Source organism: Corvus brachyrhynchos, unplaced genomic scaffold (assembly GCF_000691975.1).
Source record: "Corvus brachyrhynchos isolate BGI_N302 unplaced genomic scaffold, ASM69197v1 scaffold514, whole genome shotgun sequence".
In the NCBI taxonomy this organism is placed as follows: Eukaryota; Metazoa; Chordata; class Aves; order Passeriformes; family Corvidae; genus Corvus; species Corvus brachyrhynchos.
Window position 1 is genome coordinate 3,245,587 of NW_008238319.1, and position 17,672 is coordinate 3,263,258.

Below are 17,672 nucleotides of genomic sequence, written 5' to 3' on the forward strand. Positions count from 1 at the left end.
TCCTGCTGACCTTTTAACACCAACAGATGTTTTCTCTTACAAGTACCATAGGCCACTTCAGTCCCTGACCTCATCAAGTGGGCTGCTGCCGTTTTCATGCTCGGCAGTCTATAAAACTCCTTATTTAACTTGTTTTGCTGAGACCTGCCTGAAGAAGTGGATCTCCTGCCTTGGGCAGGACCTGTGTGCATTTAGTGTTTCTGACTTTCTTTTCTCTGGATGGACCAAGTACTTCCTCCTGATTTTTGTCCTCTGTGGAGGATGGCAGATGTTTCCTGTGATGGGCTCTATCAGGCAGCTGGGGGAAGTGAGTTTCCCTTTAGAATATTTTCCCTAGCAGTCCTTGAACATGTTGGATTTGAAACCCCATGGCTGGAGCAGTAAGTCCATCACCCTTATCCCTGTTTGTGGTGGTTGAGCAGGATGAATGGGATCTTAGAATCATCTCCAAGCTCAAAAAGTAAAAGAATGACAATGCTGGAGCTGGGTCTTTCATCACTGTGGAGCCATCCTGGGACCTGCTGGTGCCTTCTCCTCTCTGCCCCATGGGTCTTGGTCCTGCCCAAGGGAATGAAAAGAATTTCAGCTCCATCCCAGTCTTCTCTGCTTGGAGATCGCGTTGGTGTTGCTTTTTTGCCGTGCTGTCTTCCTCCCTTCCACATCACCTGTAGATGGTGCTAGGTGGGGATCTCTGCAGGAACCGAAGCACTTTGGAATGCAGATGTGGTGGGAAGAGCAGTTAAGCTCTCATTCTTGACATGAGCCGAGGAAAACGCAAGTCTGGCCATGACCTGTGTGTCCAGGAACATCAGAGATGCCTATTTCATCCAGGAGACAGTTAAAGGTGATTTCTCTGCTGGGTTTCCTGACCAGAGCCTGTGTTCTTCTGCCAGTCCTGCCTGGAGACCACGGGAGCCAGCTCTGCAGTGAGGTGATGGAGGAGGGAAACGTGGAGGCTGACCGGTGCGTGTGCCATCAGTTCTTTGGAGACCTTTCCCTTTGGTGAAGAGCCTTTCTCCAAGACATGGCAGTAGTGTCTCATGGGATGTTGTCAAGCAGGATGAGGTGTCTGTGTGTCTGGGATGCAAAAAGCCCCATGTGGTGCTTGTGGGCACAGTTTATTTGCTGTGTCGTGTGGTGCAAAGCTTCTGTCCTAGGTTAGTGACATCCAGTTCAGAGAGCAAATCTCAGAATCCTGTATTGGTTTGGAAGGGAGCTTAAAGCCCATCCCAGCCAACTGCCTGCTGTGGGCAGGGACACCTTCCACTATTCCCAGGGCTGCTCCAAGCCCCATCCAGCCTGGCCATGGACACTTGCAGGGATCCAGGGGCAGCCACAGCTTCTCTGGGTACCCTGTGCCAGGGCCTCCCCACCCTCACAGGGAACAATTTCTTCGTAATCCTTTCTTTACCTTTCAGGTGGGGGACAGTGGAGATATGAATAATTAGCAGTACGATTTTCAGTTATTGTGTTATGCATCTGGAAAGGGCTGTATGTAAATCCAAAGTTCACATATTTACCTTTATAGACTCCTTTTTAATAGCATACTGAACGTAAGTTGATTGATACTCCCAGGTTGTCACTTGTTGGGTTTTTTGCCTTTCCCTAAAGATATATTTTGGTTTGTGTTTGTTCTTTCAGTAGTCTCCATTTGTATGTGGTGGAAGATGTTCAGAGGTTTTATTTCATGAGTTGTGATTCTATCGAAGAGCAGCATTTCTGTGCAGGACAAGGGGAAACAAGCTCTCTGTGAGTCAGGTTACCCTCCTTTTCCTGTTCAATCAAAAAGAGAAGAATGCAAATTCTTAAAAATTCCTGACTACTACCCAAACATTACCATTTTTAGAGTTTCAAGTTTAGAGAAAATGACTCACAGGCACTTTTAATAAAGGATTGCTCAAAATAGAGTGGAGTGTGATTCACATTAATGAACGAAGACCCAAGAGAGGCAACAAAGAAGCCTTTGACCTGATACTCACTCATCCCCATGAGGATATTGGGAAGGGGATAGTTGGGATTCCACTCATGGCACCTGGCATTGGAGGAGCAGCGTGCAGGGGTCCTGCCCATCTTGCTTGTTGGGTTTTATTGCTCAGTGTAATTAGGCAGTGCCTAATTGTTGTAGGCAACCCTGAAGATGACACCTTTGAGTGGTGGAAGCAAGTCTACAGTTGGGTGCCTTTGCAAACACACCTGCCTTTTGTTCCCCTGCACTGAGCGTGTGTCCAGCACCACACTGGGCTATTCTGAATTTTAGGGTCACCATGGCAAGAGAGATGTCCCAGCCACAGCAGTGTGCTGCCTGAAGGGACTCGGAGTGAGGAGCCAGAGCTGCTCTACCTGAAAGCAAGGAGCACTCACAAAAAGCTTGTAACACAAGCCTTGTGAGAAGAATTGTTTAACAAATAGCCAGATAATCTAGTTTGCCTTTTCCACGGTGTTTTAGTTTGCCCTGCACTGGCAGTCAGCCTTTCCCAGGTTTAACCTTGCAAAGAAGATTTTATCTTGCCAGTCTGCAGAGGCGGCTGCTGGTTGTGGAAAGCATCCCTGACTTACCAAATGGATTAGTGGGCAAAATCGATTTTACTTGGTACATTCATATGCTGAAAAGCAACATAATAGCATCTGCTTTGCTTCCACGCCAGTGAGGGGGAAGTGCCCCAACATGTGCTGGAGACCGTACACGAGTCTGAGAGGCATCTGAGTGTTCTGGACCATGTCCATCACCAGTGTAATTCTGACGGCATCGTTTTGGCTGACTGAGCAGGACCTGCAGAAATGCCTTAGGTGTACGTGGTGATGTATATTTTGTGGCTGTCTCTTCTTAAGTGCTGAACATTCCCCGTGAGCTATGAGAGCAAAGACCTTCCCCGTGCTCTTTGCAGCTTCTTCAGTTGATATATGGTGTTTTCCCTCCTTTTTGTCAAAGTGTCCTCTGTCCCAGAGATAATGCAATTGGTATTCAGTGCCGTGCAAATACTCTTTTGTATTTGTATCTCTTTTCTATTTAATTATAGTGTATAAATGTCCTCAGTAAATTTGATAAGTTGGGTGAAGGATATTGATTTTCAAGTCTCTCTTGTGCTGGGCTCCTTGTAGTAGCAGCAGCCGTTCCCCAGGCCTGTTTCCCGAGGAGGTTTTGAAGGTTCAGTGTTTAAGTAGCTATGGATAACAAAGGAATTTCTTTCTCTGCAATCACATTTGATCTGCTGATTGCAGGGTTTAAGACCAGAGAGAAAGCATTAGTGTTGGGTGCTTTGTTTTTTAAAGCCTTAGACTCACATCATCTGCAAAAGCAGGTGGGAGGGAAAACCAAGAATAGAGACATTGCCTTCATTCCTGAAAATAAAGCTACCAGCTTTGAGATGAAATGAGAGAGGGATGCTCCCAGGGTCAGAGGAGGTCCTGGGGAGCAGTGGGAGCACCCTAGTAGTGTTCAAAGGCAGGTTGGATGGGGCTTGGAGCAAGCTGGTCTAGTGGAAGGGGATTGGAACTAGAGAGTGTGTAAGGTCCCTTCCAACCCAGACTGTTCTGTGATTCCATGATTCTGTGACTCGCAGATGGGCAGGGCCCCCCTCACCCCTCCATCACCCCGAGGCTGACAACGGGGCAGGAGAGACCAGTGGGTGTGCGGGGAGATGGAGAGGAGAGGAGGGAATTTGCAGGTTTAAGAGGGGAGGACCAGCGGTCTATTTTTAACTGCAGTTTTGAATGTGAAGTGTCACCGATGTTAAAAAAAGCTCCTGGTGAATGGTGGGGAAGATGCAGGCGACAGTGCAAAGCCAGCTGCAGCTTTTTGAACTGTTCGCTGATGTTCGTGAGGAGGCTGCAAACACTTGGTTTGTGGTGATGTCTTAATTTTCCTTTCCTCAGCCCCAGGTCTCCCTGCACAAGTGACTTTCTGTAAACAGTGCTTAACTCTCAGCCTCGTAAGATTATTTTTGTTCTTTAAGAGGCAAAGAAGAGAGAAATACAGATATTTGTGCACTTTCCTTTTGCGCTTGTTTTCATCGCATTCTCTTGGAACATAAAGTGTTTTCTGGTTTTTGGGGTTTTTTTAATGCTGAAAATTGGACGCTGATTTTTTTCTGGCTAATTTCCATGTATTTCTCAGACAGGATTTTTAGCCTTGATCTATAATGCAGGCCTGTGGCTGTTCTTGCTAAAAGTTTGATCCCACCAGGGCTTTCATTATAAATCCTTATTTTCAGTAGCAAATTGCTTTCTGCAAATGTCACCTCAGAGGTTTGGGTGGGTAGGGGGGCACTGTCCCTGCATTGCCAGGCCCCACACCTCTCAGCCATCCACCCCCAGCTTCCCCAGGATTTGGGAACGTGGGGATTCAGCGTGTTTGCCGCTGGCTGCACTGAAGCAGGAGGCTGGAGCCATTGCTGTCACGCCAGTGATCCGTGGGATAATGCATCCCCAAGTCGTGGCCGCTTCTGTCTATTGTGTCACCGATCCGCGCATTAAAGGGACCCCGAGTAGGTGTTGCTACAATAAACCCTAACAGCTCTATAGGAGCCGTCACAGTTCATTGCATCAATAATCTGTGTATTAAGGCGTCCCGAGCAGGCCTGGGCACACAATGGACCGTTATGGCTCCAGATGAGCCTGTATAAATTTAGGTCAATAACCTGAGTGTTGTTAAATTCCAAAATTGCCCTGCTACAGAGAGCTGGCAAGGCTTGGAAGAAAGATGTGTAGATTATGCAAACCTGGTTGTTGCAAAGGGTACTCTTGACTAAAGGTTGGTGGTGGGAGAATTATTTCATCTTATTTATTGCTAAATCTAAACCTCTTTCTGCTCACTTGGCTCCCTCCTTCCCTCTCCTTTCACTCGGTGTGAGCGATGCTGGAAGAGCAGCAAGGGAGAGGCAGGGATGGAGGGATGGGAGGAGCGGGAAGGAGGCAGCGTTCTGCAGTTGAGCTGTCCCGGAGCCGCCCCACATCCCGAAGAGCTCTTTCCCACGGGACTTCATGGAAACACTCTCACATTTCCATCCTGCCTGTGCCTGTGCCTGACCCCGTGGAGCTCAGTATTGTCTGGAGCATGGGTTTTGCAGGCAGATCCCCAGGGGCTCCCCAGACCCTTGATTACCCCAAAAGCCACCCTCCATCCTCATTGCTGACCCATTTCATGATCCAAGCCCTCCTTGGTGCTTGATGCCCCAACACCTGGCTGGGCTCTTCTCCACTGTTCTTTGCATCCTGCCCCTTCCTTCCTTTCTCATTTCCCTCAGATAAGGCCCTTTTGTGGGTAGGTGGAGGGAGAGGAATGCCTCCAGCGCAGGCCGGAGAGCCCGGTTCGCATTGTGGGTGTACGCCTGAATGGAGACGTAGCCTTGAACTCTTGAACTCTCTTCTTTTTTTGTCGAGTAAGGCTGCTGTGTGCTGAAAACAAGCAAGACTCACTCCGATGGAAAGAGATTGTATAGTGGGAACAGGTCTCAGACCACGAGAAATGGGATTTTTCCATGTTTCCATTCTGAGAGTTTCCATTTGAGATTTTGCCAGCAATTGGGCAGCAGAAGATGAATTAGCGGAGCTGTTAAAGGTATTACACGTGTTTCCCCCTTCGGAGACTTGTTAGAACATATTTCCTTCAGTGATAGTAATAAGTGTTACAAACAAAACACAGTTTTCCCCTTTGAATATTCCTTTACACAGAGCATCATGTACATTAAAAAAAAGTACGTTAAGCAACATGAATAGCTTCAGGCTATTTTATTTCATGTTGCTAAATAAGTCAATGCAGATGAGTGCTTTTTATGTAAGAGTGGCTTGTAAATATAAGCACTAAGAAAAGGGCAAACTATAACTCCAAAGATTTCCTGGAGACAGAAGAGTGTCACTGCTGCCTTTCACTATTCCCAGTCCAGGCAGAGATCCCAGGACAGGGATTCAAAAAGACTGAATTTGTGCCATGTGTGGGGGAGTTCAGTGTGCTGGAGGAAAGCTGAGTCTCCTGGTTTTCTGGGGCAGGAGGGGCTTCATCTTTGCTCTTCAGGTGAGTGAGGCCCTTCCTGGGTGAATGGTGGAATCTCCTGCAGGGCTTAAGGTTCCTTCTCTGCCCCTCAACTGGGACATGAAGAAGTGGGCTGGTGTTACCTTTTCCTGGTATATGTGGGTGTCCATGTAAGATTTAATTGTCTGATGCTGATTCTGGAAGAATTAAGAAATTGGGAGTGAAGGGCAGGATTCCAGACTTGGAGACACTCCAGCTGAGTATCCTGTAAGTCTGTAGGGCTGGGATGTGGGTGCCATCATGTCCTTGTCACATGAACCCGATGCAGCAGCACCTGGTTACAGCTTGGGACACTGAGTATTCCATGGCTTTGCATGTAAGGATGCCCTCATCCTTCTTTTAATTAGGAGTGATACAGAGCAAAGGACTTGAAAGAGCCTCAAAGACAATTGGTCCTGGTTGTGGGGTTGGTCCTTTGGCTTGGGCAGCAAAGGGAATGCACTGATCCTGGGGTGGTTTGGGTTTGCATTGCTGTATTGCTGTTTTGAACTTTCTGTCAAGGAGGAATTCAGGAGTAACTTGTGAGTATTGCAGGAGTGTTTGCTACATGCAGATGTTCAGTCACATCCTGCAAGGCAGGAGCACCAGGTGCTGCTGTGGTGCCTCTGCCAGCCCCGGGATCAGGGAGGGAAGTGGGCTTGGGGGATCAGCAGCACGGAGTCGTGGGGATGGGAGAAACACCGGGATTCACAGGGACACCGGGATTGTGTGTGGCAGGAGGGGGTACAGAGGTTGAGAGGATGTGGCTCCTGGCCCCATGGAGATTTTGGTATGCAGCTCATACTCAGGAAGTTCGGCCACCCTGATTACAAACATACGTGTATTTGGAGATGTATAGCAAGATATCTGCCTCTTTCCTAATTTGATTTGCATTTAGATGGGGAGAGGAAAACCACCAGAGCTGGGGAGTGGGTGGCTTTGTGTGGTTTCCTAGCCAGCAGAAGCGGAAAGCGATTTACAGTTCACATTTAGCAGTATTAGTAGTAACCAGAGGGACACATCTGAAGGTAAGTGGCCATGTCCTACCTCATGGCAGTGAGGAAGCTGGATTTGCCTTTGTTCAGCTCCAGAGATGGATGAGCTCTCCCCTCTAGTTCCAGAGATGGGTAGTGGTGCCACGGCACAATTTGCAGTTGTTCTCGTTTAATCATGTTCAAAATTTAAAACATAAAGTGCTGTTTGTGAGAGTGAAAAGGATAAAGTTTGCTGTGTTAAAGTGGGGGTCGAGAAGTGAACTGAACAAAACCAAACCTTGGAAGCAACAATAGCCGCACACCAAAGGGTTTATTTAAGCAGGACTTTTTTCATAGCTGTTTCATCTTATTTTCCTCTTGTCCTTGCTCTTGCTTGCTCATCTATATGCAGCATATGGAAAGGTTGAAAAGTGGCAATTACTAAATGAGAGTCGACAGAAACTGTTCTCCAGCAGCTCCAGATGGGGTTAGTGATGCTGTTCCCAAGCTGCCAGCGCTTCACTCTGCAGTATAAAATGCCCTCTAATGGACAAGTAACTGCATAACTCAGCCAACAAACCGGCAAATACTCATTTTTCTCAGGATTTCTAATCTGCTGTGCTGATTTTGGTATGGGAGCAATTAATGGCTTGAGTAGAGAAGAGCTTTTGCTCTGTGCAAACAGAGAAGGTTCGCCTTTCTCTGGCGTTGATCTTTGCGATTGGTGCAAATCAAAAATGGGTAATTTAAGGAATTTTGGTAAAATGCAGAATGAGATTTTATTTTCCAGTATGACAGGGACCCCTGGAGACTGTGAAATTATTTATGTATCATTTCCTCTTGTTTTATTTGAAAAGTTAAGTGTAGTTTTCAGCCATTTACGTGCTTCTGCAAGATCCGTGTGTGTGTGTGTGTGTGTGTTATCAGCATCAGATACTTAGAAAAACAAGATAAGAGAGGTTGAAGGAGGCCCATGATTAATTAGCAAATAGATTAGGCACTCTCAAAGCTAAGTGGATAATTGGGGTTCAGCTCCTGGTTATTGTTTTGCCCACCACCAGCCTCTGAAGGCTGTTGGTGGAGGGTAAGCAGAGCATCAACCTGCTTCGCTTCTGGTGCCAGAAAGAGAGATGACAGTTATTTTCTTTAAAGCAATTTTCTTGCTGTCTGTTGGGGTTGTTTGTTTGTATTTCAGCTTTAGGAATGAAGGGAGTGCCAGTTCTGGTATTTCCTAGTTTTTACTTGAAAGCCCACAGAGGACCTTTGGAGGGCTGTTAGTGCCTGACAAGGGAGCATGTCAGGATCTTCTTTTCTCAAAGTCAAGAGCAAATCACTGATGTTGAAAATTGAAGTTGGTAAAAGAAGTTGAAAATAAAAGGAATGTCTCACTCCCCTCTTTTTTGTACCGTGGCTATTGTGGCAGCTTGAATATTGCATTTCAACTGGTCTTCATAATGTCTGTCTGGCTGCTGAGAATCAGTCTAGAGAGCAATTTGTAGCCTGACATACAATTCTTACCGAAACTTTTCTAAAAGTCCAGTTCCAAATCAAAACCTCTCTTATGCTTTACACATCATTAAGATGAGAGGAAGAAAAATGCTACAAACCCATATGTCTTTTTTCCCTTTGAAGGGCACCTATATATAATTGTGATTCTTCTTTTCCTGAGTCAACAAGTAGCTCTGATGGAGCGGAATTGCTGAGGGATAATCACTGTGACTTTCAAGGCCTGTAAGGGATGCAGGATCAGGCTCTATGTGTCATCTTTGAAGCCTCATTATTTTAGCAGAGTCTTTATTTTGCTGCATAGTGTTTTAAGATGTGGTCTGTATCATTATGGAGCGTGTTTAATTTAGCAGCAGATGTGCAGGCTCATATGCCATTACGGAACATTTCGTTCACTCATATAATAGCAAGTTCCTCAAAATTGTTACCACTTCTTCACCACAAGACTTGCAAAGGGTGTTACTCACCTTTTCTGTGTGATGAGGAGTGGAAGAGCCCTTTGTGTGCCACCAGCAGGTGCTCACGTGGGAGTGCTGGCTCTCCATCAACGCGTTTAACCTGCTGCTTCCCTGCTTTCCCTGCCTCCCGGGAGTGCACCTCCCCCAGCAGGTTTCGGGGGAAGGCACCAGGAAGGCAGTTGAAGTGTAAGGTTTTGGTTGTTGGGTTTCTGGGCTGGAAAAGAAGCTGGACAAATAATTCTTCCTGCCACCCCCAGCAGCATCCAGGCATTCCCATGGAGAAGCCTTAATGCAGAACATCACCGAATGCTCCGTGGCAGCAGAATCATGATAATAACTGCTAAAAACATTAAACCTAATTAAAAATGGCTTTGTAGCAAGAGTCCTGCCCTCACTGTTTTGAGGGTGATGGTGGTCTGGGGGGGATGCAGACTGCTGGGAGAGTGTTGAAGTTTAATCCCAGCTAGCAGCTCAGTCCCATGCAGTGGCTCCCTCCCTCCCAAGGGATGGGAGGCAGAGAATCAGAAGTATAAGAGTGAGAAAACTCGTGGGTTGTGATAAAGACACTTTAATAGGGAAAGCAAAAGCCCTGCATGCAAGCAAAGCAAAACAGGGAATTCACTCCCCACTTCCCATGGGAAGGCAGGCAGGAGTTCAGTCATGCCCAGGAAAGAAGGGCTGCATCATGCATAGCAGTGACTTGGGAAGACGAGCACCAACACTCCAAACACGCCCCTCTTCCTTCCTCTTCCCCAGCTCTACATGCTGAGCATGACACCATGTGGTCTGGGATATCCCTGGGTTAGCTGGGATCAGCTGTCCTGGCTGTGATCCTTCCCACCTCCTTGCATCTCCCCAGGCTCCTCACTGGTGGGGCAGTACAAGAAGCAGAGACCTTGACTCTCTGTAAACCCTGCTCAGCAAGAACAAAAACATCCCTGGATTATAAACCGTGTTGCCAGCACAAAGCCAAACCACCACCCCACACCAGCTACCATGAAGAAAATTAACTCTACCCCAGCCAAACCCAAGGTGTGATTTACAGCCAGGGTAGTTCTTCCAAAAAATGAGAAAAAGCCTTTTTCCCCCCCTCCAGCATCCTATTTCACATGCAGTGGCTGAGCATGTTTAATGGAGCGGGAGAAGTCAAACCCTGGCCACACAGAAACTGTGATTCCTCTTCCCAAGTGGGGGGGTTTATATCTCTCAGGCACTATTTTTTAAAAAACCTATTTTGGGTAATGAAATTCTGTTTGGTTTATGTCTCTCAGGCATTATTTTTAAAAAAAACCTATTTTGGGTAATGAAATTCTGTTTGTTCTCACTATTTGTATGAATGTTTAATCCATTTTCGGTTCCTACTGGGCTATTTGGTTTAATGGTGTCTTAACACTGTGAGTTTCCCGTGTGGTTTCATTGTGCTTTAAAAGACGATATCCAAAAAACCCATCCCCAGAAGGGCCGTGCTGTCTGTCCCTTCCCTTCCACGTGCTTCCCTCCTCCCCTGCAGTCTCCGAGAGAGAGGGAGGTGATGGGGGCTGCGCAGGGCATCGCACTCACGGCTGTGCCGCCGGCGGCGGGAGGAGGGATGAGAGAGTGTTCTCCAAGTGTTCCTCCTGCATTGTGCCGTCTCCTTTGTCCGCTTCCCTCCCCTGTCATTATCTCTGCGTGTCTCCTGCTTGCTTTTCCCTTCGTTGCCTTTCTTACGCCGAACTCGGGTTCCCAGCCCTTCCTGCCCTGCCCACGGCAGCTGAAGCGCTGAGCAGGGGGAATGGCCGGAGCTCAGGACAGTGAACACCCAGCGGTGCTGCTGCAGGGCTGGAAGGGTTCACAGCTCTGAGGGTTGTTGTGGCATTCAAATCTCAGTTCAAGTGTGATCGAGCTTTGAAAAACTGGACCTTTGAGGATACAGGGAGAGCTGCCCAAGGCATCAGTGGATACAGGCTTCAACAATTCTGCTTGGGCATCCTGCTCTGCTTCCAGCTGAGAGGACTGATGTCCTGCAGTAATCATGAGTACAAAACCTTCTCCAGAAACCACTCTTTTCCCGAGAGCCTAGGAAATACCTGGCAGTACCATCAAAATATTTGGACTGGGTTTGCTGAAGTAAGGAATTGTACACGTGGAAACTCAGTATAGATGTGAGGAAAGAAGGGGGGAAATTTTCCTTTGCTGTTTGGAAATGGGATCTTTTGCAGTTCGTGGAGCTGGTAGTTTTCTGTAGTAGAGAATCTCCATTTTGTTGCTGCCATATTTCATAGAGGGTAGAAAATGTAGTCAGTTGGTTTGTCACAGAACAGGGTGTATGGGACACCATCCTGCTTTCCCAAGGCTATGCACAGACAGGGAACGTGTGAGATGTTGTGTCTGGAGCACTGGAAAGGGCTTCTGTGAATCACCTGCCAGGTGCTGGATGGTTTGGTGGCAGTGCCTGTGATGGATGCTCTAACATGGATGTTCCCCACTGGCACAGGCTGCCCAGAGAAGCTGTGGATGCTCCATCCCTGGAAGTGTCCAAGGCCAGGTTGGATGGGGCTTGGAGCAGCCTGGGATAGTGGAAGGTGTCCCTGCCCATGGCAGGGGGTGGAACTGGATAGTGTTTAAGGTCCCTTCCAACCCAAACCCTTCTGTGGTCCTGTGGTTGATGTGTGTGCTCCTGTCCTACCTCCATGTGCCATACAAAGATGATAAAACAGTGCAAGTTGAGAGAGAGAGAGCTTAGAAGACAGGATGTTCTTCACAAATTCCCCTTTCTCTTACTTTTGTCTAACAGTGCATCATTTTGGAAAATCACCTTTATTTCTTTTCGTTTTCCATCAAAAGTTGGGATAAAAAAAGCCCTAATACAGCTTTCTCTGCTCTCACTCATTTTCTGGCTCATGGATCTCTTTAACAGACAGTATTCAGAAGCTATTTAAATGTGTTACGTCAGGATTGGGGGTTTTTCCTAAAGTGTTTTATTTAAGTAAAGTCCTTCCTTAAATAAATAAATAGCTACTGGGCTATCATCGCGTCCAAGTGTTTTCAACAAAATTTACATTTTGAAAGACACTGTTGGAGGCTAACACGGCCATGCAATTACTGTATGTAAATCACTCCACTTGTTTCCTAATCTTGCTGAAGATGAAGTACAATTTTTGTGCATGTGCCTCTCCCTCTCAAATTTCCTTAGACAATGATGTTTTCTTGTCTTTTAATTGCTGACCATGATTTTTGTTCTGCCTAGCCTGATTGTATTTATTTTATTATGGGGGACATTTGGCCTTGTGATTGTTTTGAGATTGGGTTGGACGTAGAAACCACTGGGGATAGATTAAAGTTGGGTGCACAACTAATTGTGTCCTCCATCCCACAAATGGAAGAACTGCTTTCTTAATTACAGCCTCATGCAAAGGCTGGAGAATATCCTCTTGTTTCTGTGCCTCACACATCTGCTTTTCTCCATTTTATCCATCCCTGCCAAATCCTGCCCAGCAGCTCCTGCCACATTTTTAATAAGTCTTCTGAGCTGGGCTTTTACTGCTGCTTGGTACCACCACGGACACCTGTCAGACAAAGATGGGGCAGTTCATGTCATTAGGAAGGAGCTCATTCATGGGCATTACATTAAGCTGTGTGGGACTCTGATGAGCAGTAATTTCTCTGATTGTTATTAGTTTCTTTTGTAGGAAGTTTTCCTCCAGGGAGTAATGCAGGGAATTGAGATGGCTGGGGAAAAAAAACTTTAATGGATGCATTTGTCCATCAGAAAATGCACTCTGTCAGAATTAAGTACACTTTTTAAATTGGCTTTGTTTGGGGAAGTCAAGGGAATGTTTTCAGAACAAAATGGTAACTTTTTCTCTTCTGATGTGATTTTTTTTTTAATAACCTGGTATTTTTCCCTGAAAGTGGAATGGGATGTAAAAGAGGTAAAAAAATCATGTGTGTGCCTGTAAATGTTGATCATGGAAATGCCATTAGCTGCTCGGTCTTTAGCTACACTAACAGCTTAATTTTTGTTGCATGAAATATTTTGACCGTACCAAGCTTCTGCCTCCGGAATGGAAGTTTTCTGCATCTTCTAGAATGTTGCATTAATTTTTAATATGAGTGGGAATCGTGCTCTGTAGCATCCCTATGTTTAAAAAAAATCAATTAATTATTGCTATAAATCTCAGCGATTATGCTGCAGTTGTGCTGCTGGGAAATTGGCCATTAACTACCAGGAAATCGCCGATCATCCCTTAGTTGGAATTCAGCTGTACCGACACGAGGCTTTTCCTTTTGGAAATTAACTATCAATGTGATGCATAATTGATAACCATTTATAATAATAACAGTAATCTCCATGAAATTGTCATCCCGGCGTGCGGTGGCTTTGTTAGAGCCTTTACCCCTCACGTGCTCAGCCTACTGCACTGGTTAACTGGGTTTTCTGGGAAGTTATTGGAGTGTTTTTAGGAGAGCCAGCACTGGTGCAGAGGAATAAAATGCAAAGTAGAAATGCCTGATTGGGCTACGTAAACCTGCAGAACCTGAAGTGCTCCAGAGGATGGGTTAAGTGTTGCTATTGCTGCTCTGCACAAGGGGAAGCAAAACTCCAGGTTACAAACATTGCCCAAGGTCAACTTCTGGACATCAACCTGGACTTTCTGGTGTGGTGTCTTCTCTTGTATCCTGCATTTTGTGAACTGGGCTTTTTTTGGTTTGTCACAAAAATTTTTTTTGCAAATGCTGCAGTGTGAAAATTCACCTGCTGGGGAGGAGCTGTTTGGGGGTCAGTTTGAACGAGTGGTGCCAAGTTTGTGGTTACTGCTGGCTTTTCAGAATTTATTCAATTTTTTAACCCTCTCTAGTGTATGTAGGCAGAGAGGTTGGGACTTTTCAGAGTTATACAGATGGACACTCAGGAGAGGGTTTCTTGCTGTGCTTACACTCATTCCTGCCTTCCTCTTCCCCTCTCTTTGAAAAGCCTCCGAAAATGTGGTGCTGTGCTTTGCTTCTAGAAATCACAGATTTACACTAATTCTGTTCTTTTAGTGCCTTTCAGTGGGTGGTGGATGGCTGGTGGGGAGCAAAGGCCTCCTCCTTGAGCAGGATCCCTCCTTGGGAAGGTTTGTAGCTGTTACCAGGGTCATCTGTCTTCACCTTAAAATACAAAAGAGGATATTGAATCAGCAGTCACATAAAATATTAGTGCGTGTTCTGTTGGATTGTTGGAATTCAGCTGTCAGCATGAGGCCTCTTCCTCCATGTCTTGATTCATGAATACTGTTGTGGAACTTGCTTTGAAAAACTCACACCTGGGTTTTACATCAAAAAAATCAAACCTGGTGAAGTACCACAACAGCAGATTTAGAGGCTGCAGCTGAGCTGAGGCCAGAGTGCTCAGGGATTAAACAAACTTTTGGCTCTCTGTAGGAGCAAAACGCATCAGACCTGAGAGTCTCCATTAAGGGTCTTCCACTGTGCCACCAAAATGCAGAAAACCTTTAGCTGTTGTCTCTTTGGAGAGCATTTCTTGTCAAGCAGCCACAGATGTGGCTTCATGGATCATTTTATCTCACTGGCATTGAAAATGTGTGCACTAGAAAAGGCACCCAAAGTTTAATGCTGGCCCTTCAAGTATGAGGGCAAGGACAGGCTGCAGTGGCAGCTGGAATAAACATCAAGGTCTTCTTGCAAATTCAAGGTCCATTGATGACTTTTACAGGGCAAGGCTTAAATATGAAAGTGGTTTGTGTGTGAAAGTACTGGCAAAGCAAAACCTACTTTCCTTGTTTTATATACTCTCTAAGAATCTTTCAGCATATGTGAGCCTACAAAATAACCTAATGGATTTTATCTGCTAGGAATAGATTTTAAAGTGAGAAATAAAACTGGAAAGCCCATGCAGGGCTTTGGCAGTTCTTGTGTACGAGGCTGGTTTTTGGGATTGCAGGGAGGATAAATAGACTGATTTGTGGTGCCAGATGTGTGACTGGTGGGATGCAAACTCACAGCTGTCCTTTCCAAAACCTGCACTGCTGTTGGGCACAGGCAGATCTCACCTGGTGTGCTGGAAATCCCACACTGGTTTGAGCCAGAAGGGGCCTTAAAGCCCATCTCATTCCACCCCCTGCCATGGACAGGGACACTTTCCACTATCCCAGGTTGTCAGCCCCATCTACCCTGGCCTGGAGCACTTCCAGGATGGGAAGTCCACAAATCTTACGAATCCTCTCCTTTCTCTGCAGGATCCACAGTGGCGGTATGCACACCAATTCCTGTGAGTTCTCCTAAGTTCCTGGGGGACTGCTGTGCTTTTTGAGTCAGAAAGTTGCAAAATCCCATCAAGAATGGCACTTGTGGATAAACACAAAGTCAAGCGGCAGCGACTGGACAGAATTTGTGAAGGTAAGAGTGTGCTCTCATTTGTCTGACAGATGATTAGAGTAGAATATCTGATTTTTCCTTGTTTCTTTCAGTACTTAGGCATAAAGAGATCCAAAGCCAGGGCTGGATTCCCTGTCTTCTCTGTAGGCTCAAAATACATTCACACAGTTTTGGCTACTCACTTGGAAGTCATGTGTAGTCCTGTGAATAAGACCAGGTCACCTCCTCGTATCCTAATTTCTACTAAAATGATTTGGTCGGTCCCAATTTAAAACACATTTACTATCATCCTGTAAGAAATTGATGGAAAATTTAAGAGGGGTTGTTCCAGTGGTTTTGAGCACATTGTTGTAACAGCTTTTCTTTGGTTGGTGTGTGGGGTCAGGCAGGTTTGCTGTAATTCTTCATTCATGGTGTGTTACAGTGTCACGGCACAGGTGACTGTTACCTTGTAGATCAATTTTCCAGCAGAAAAAGTTTTTAGGAAACATTTTCTATTGCAGCTCACATGGTGTAAGCTACTTGAAATCAAGTGAGGGCAAACAAACTCTGACTTTTTGGTGTCCACTCCAATAATTCTCCAATGCTCGTGCAAGTTTTGCCATCAGCAACAAATGCAGAGCAGAGTGTTATTTTAGGAAGAATATCTTATGTCTCTTCAGGAGTTCCAGTGTTCAGTTGCTCTTAAGGAGATGGAAAGTGGCCTGCAGGGTAACAATTTGCAGTATTACTTGAATGCCAACAAGGTGAAATAGGATTTGGTGGTGGATGAAAGCACAGAGCTTACAGGGGAGTTGTGCTGCACCCATTTGAGGAAAATGTGTGGGGCTTTGTGGAGTTTCAGTGAGTGTGAAATGCTGATCCGCAGGACAAGGGTGGGTTTTGCCTTGACCGTTCTGTGTTATATATTGCTTACTCTCCACTGCTGCTGCTTTAAACTCATCATAAGTTACTTACCTCTATTAATTTTGCCCTGTTCATTTTGGAAAAGGGGAGACAAAGCAGAGGAGATGAGTTAGGAGGGAGTATCCAGGGTACGCTGCAGTATGGAGCTGCCTCCTTCTCCTACAGAATGTCATAAACACTCAGGTGTAGCACACTATCTCATCTTCAAAACTTACTTTGAACTTGACTTAAAAGAGTTCTATCAGCTGAGCCTGGATTTTCAAAAGCTGCCTTCCTGGTTTGATGTTTACCATCAGATCTAGTTGCTGAGTGTACAAGAAATTCAAAAGGATTGTACGACAAACCTGCTAACGGAGCTTTAGATGTGATTGAAGTTTAGATTCTTTTTCTCTGATATATGAGCTTTTTTCTTCTTTCTTGGTCAAAAGATCTTCTTTTCTAATTTGTAAATGTGCAGGAGACATAACTTTTTTAAGTATACTTTGTCATTTGCCGCTGGGTTTGTGATTTGATGGAAATGATGGGAGTCACCATTGCAAGACGCTGTTGTGTTGTATTTGTGAGCAACAGACAAGGACTGAATGTGAGGAGCATTGTAAAAATTACCTTGAAAAATGCAAAAAGCTTCGGATCTGCCAAAATACTACATTTGTAGGACAGCTGAATACTCTACTGGCCTCTCTGATGGCTATTTTTTATTACAGGCTCCTAATCTTGGATTATAGCATAGAAGAGCACTGAAAGGGGCCATTGCAGCTGCTGTGAAAACACACTTTGAAAAAAAATGATCACTTTCCTCAGCTTTGTCATTAAAGGTATATGGAATAATCAGTGATGAGAAATTGGGGAACTAGCTCAGCAGATGGAGGAGAGGAGTCTTTGCTAACAGAATTGTGTTCACTGAGAGGAATCTATTGCTCCATCAACCTTAGGGCAATGTGGTCCAAAATAGTTGCTTTTAATGATTTCCTGTTCTGTGGAAGCACTTAAGGAGCTTTTCTCTTTAAATGTGAATGGGATACAAAGCTGCATTTACCTGATGAAAGACCAAATGTCTGGTAGCACAGAGGTGGATTTCTGTGCTTTTCCTGAAGTTGCATATACCATCCCTTTTACTATTCCCCACACAAACCCTTGCGGACTCTGCTAGGAATGGACTTTATTCCGTGCAGCAGGATGGTGGCAGGTCTGGAGGTGAAATATCCTTAGGCTACATGTCGTAATCACTGTCCAAACTGCCAGACAGATTCTTCTTCCTGCAGGCTTACTGAAACCACAACCAGACACATGTTGAGGGAAATGCCTTACAAACTGCTGGAGCATTAAAAGAGTTTATTAAGGAGTTGCAGTGTTTGTGTTACTCTGTTAAACGTGCATCTGGCGTGGAAAAATAATCTAAGCCATACAAGGAGGTGCTATTGTTTAAAAAGCCAGTTCACAGCCTTTACAGGCAGGTTTACGAGT

At 45.5% G+C, this 17,672-nt stretch overlaps 1 protein-coding gene across 2 annotated transcripts in view; it reads left to right on the plus strand.

Moving 5' to 3' along the window:
- Positions 1-17,672, plus strand: part of CTBP2 (C-terminal binding protein 2) — a 287,584-nt gene that overhangs the window by 215,735 nt on the left and 54,177 nt on the right. For both annotated transcript variants that reach the window (XM_017733875.1, XM_008633332.2), the window contains one exon: positions 15,164-15,323. In XM_017733875.1, coding sequence (XP_017589364.1) covers positions 15,266-15,323 — 58 coding nt within the window. In that variant the 5' untranslated portion in view covers positions 15,164-15,265. The remainder of the gene's footprint in view (positions 1-15,163; positions 15,324-17,672) is intronic.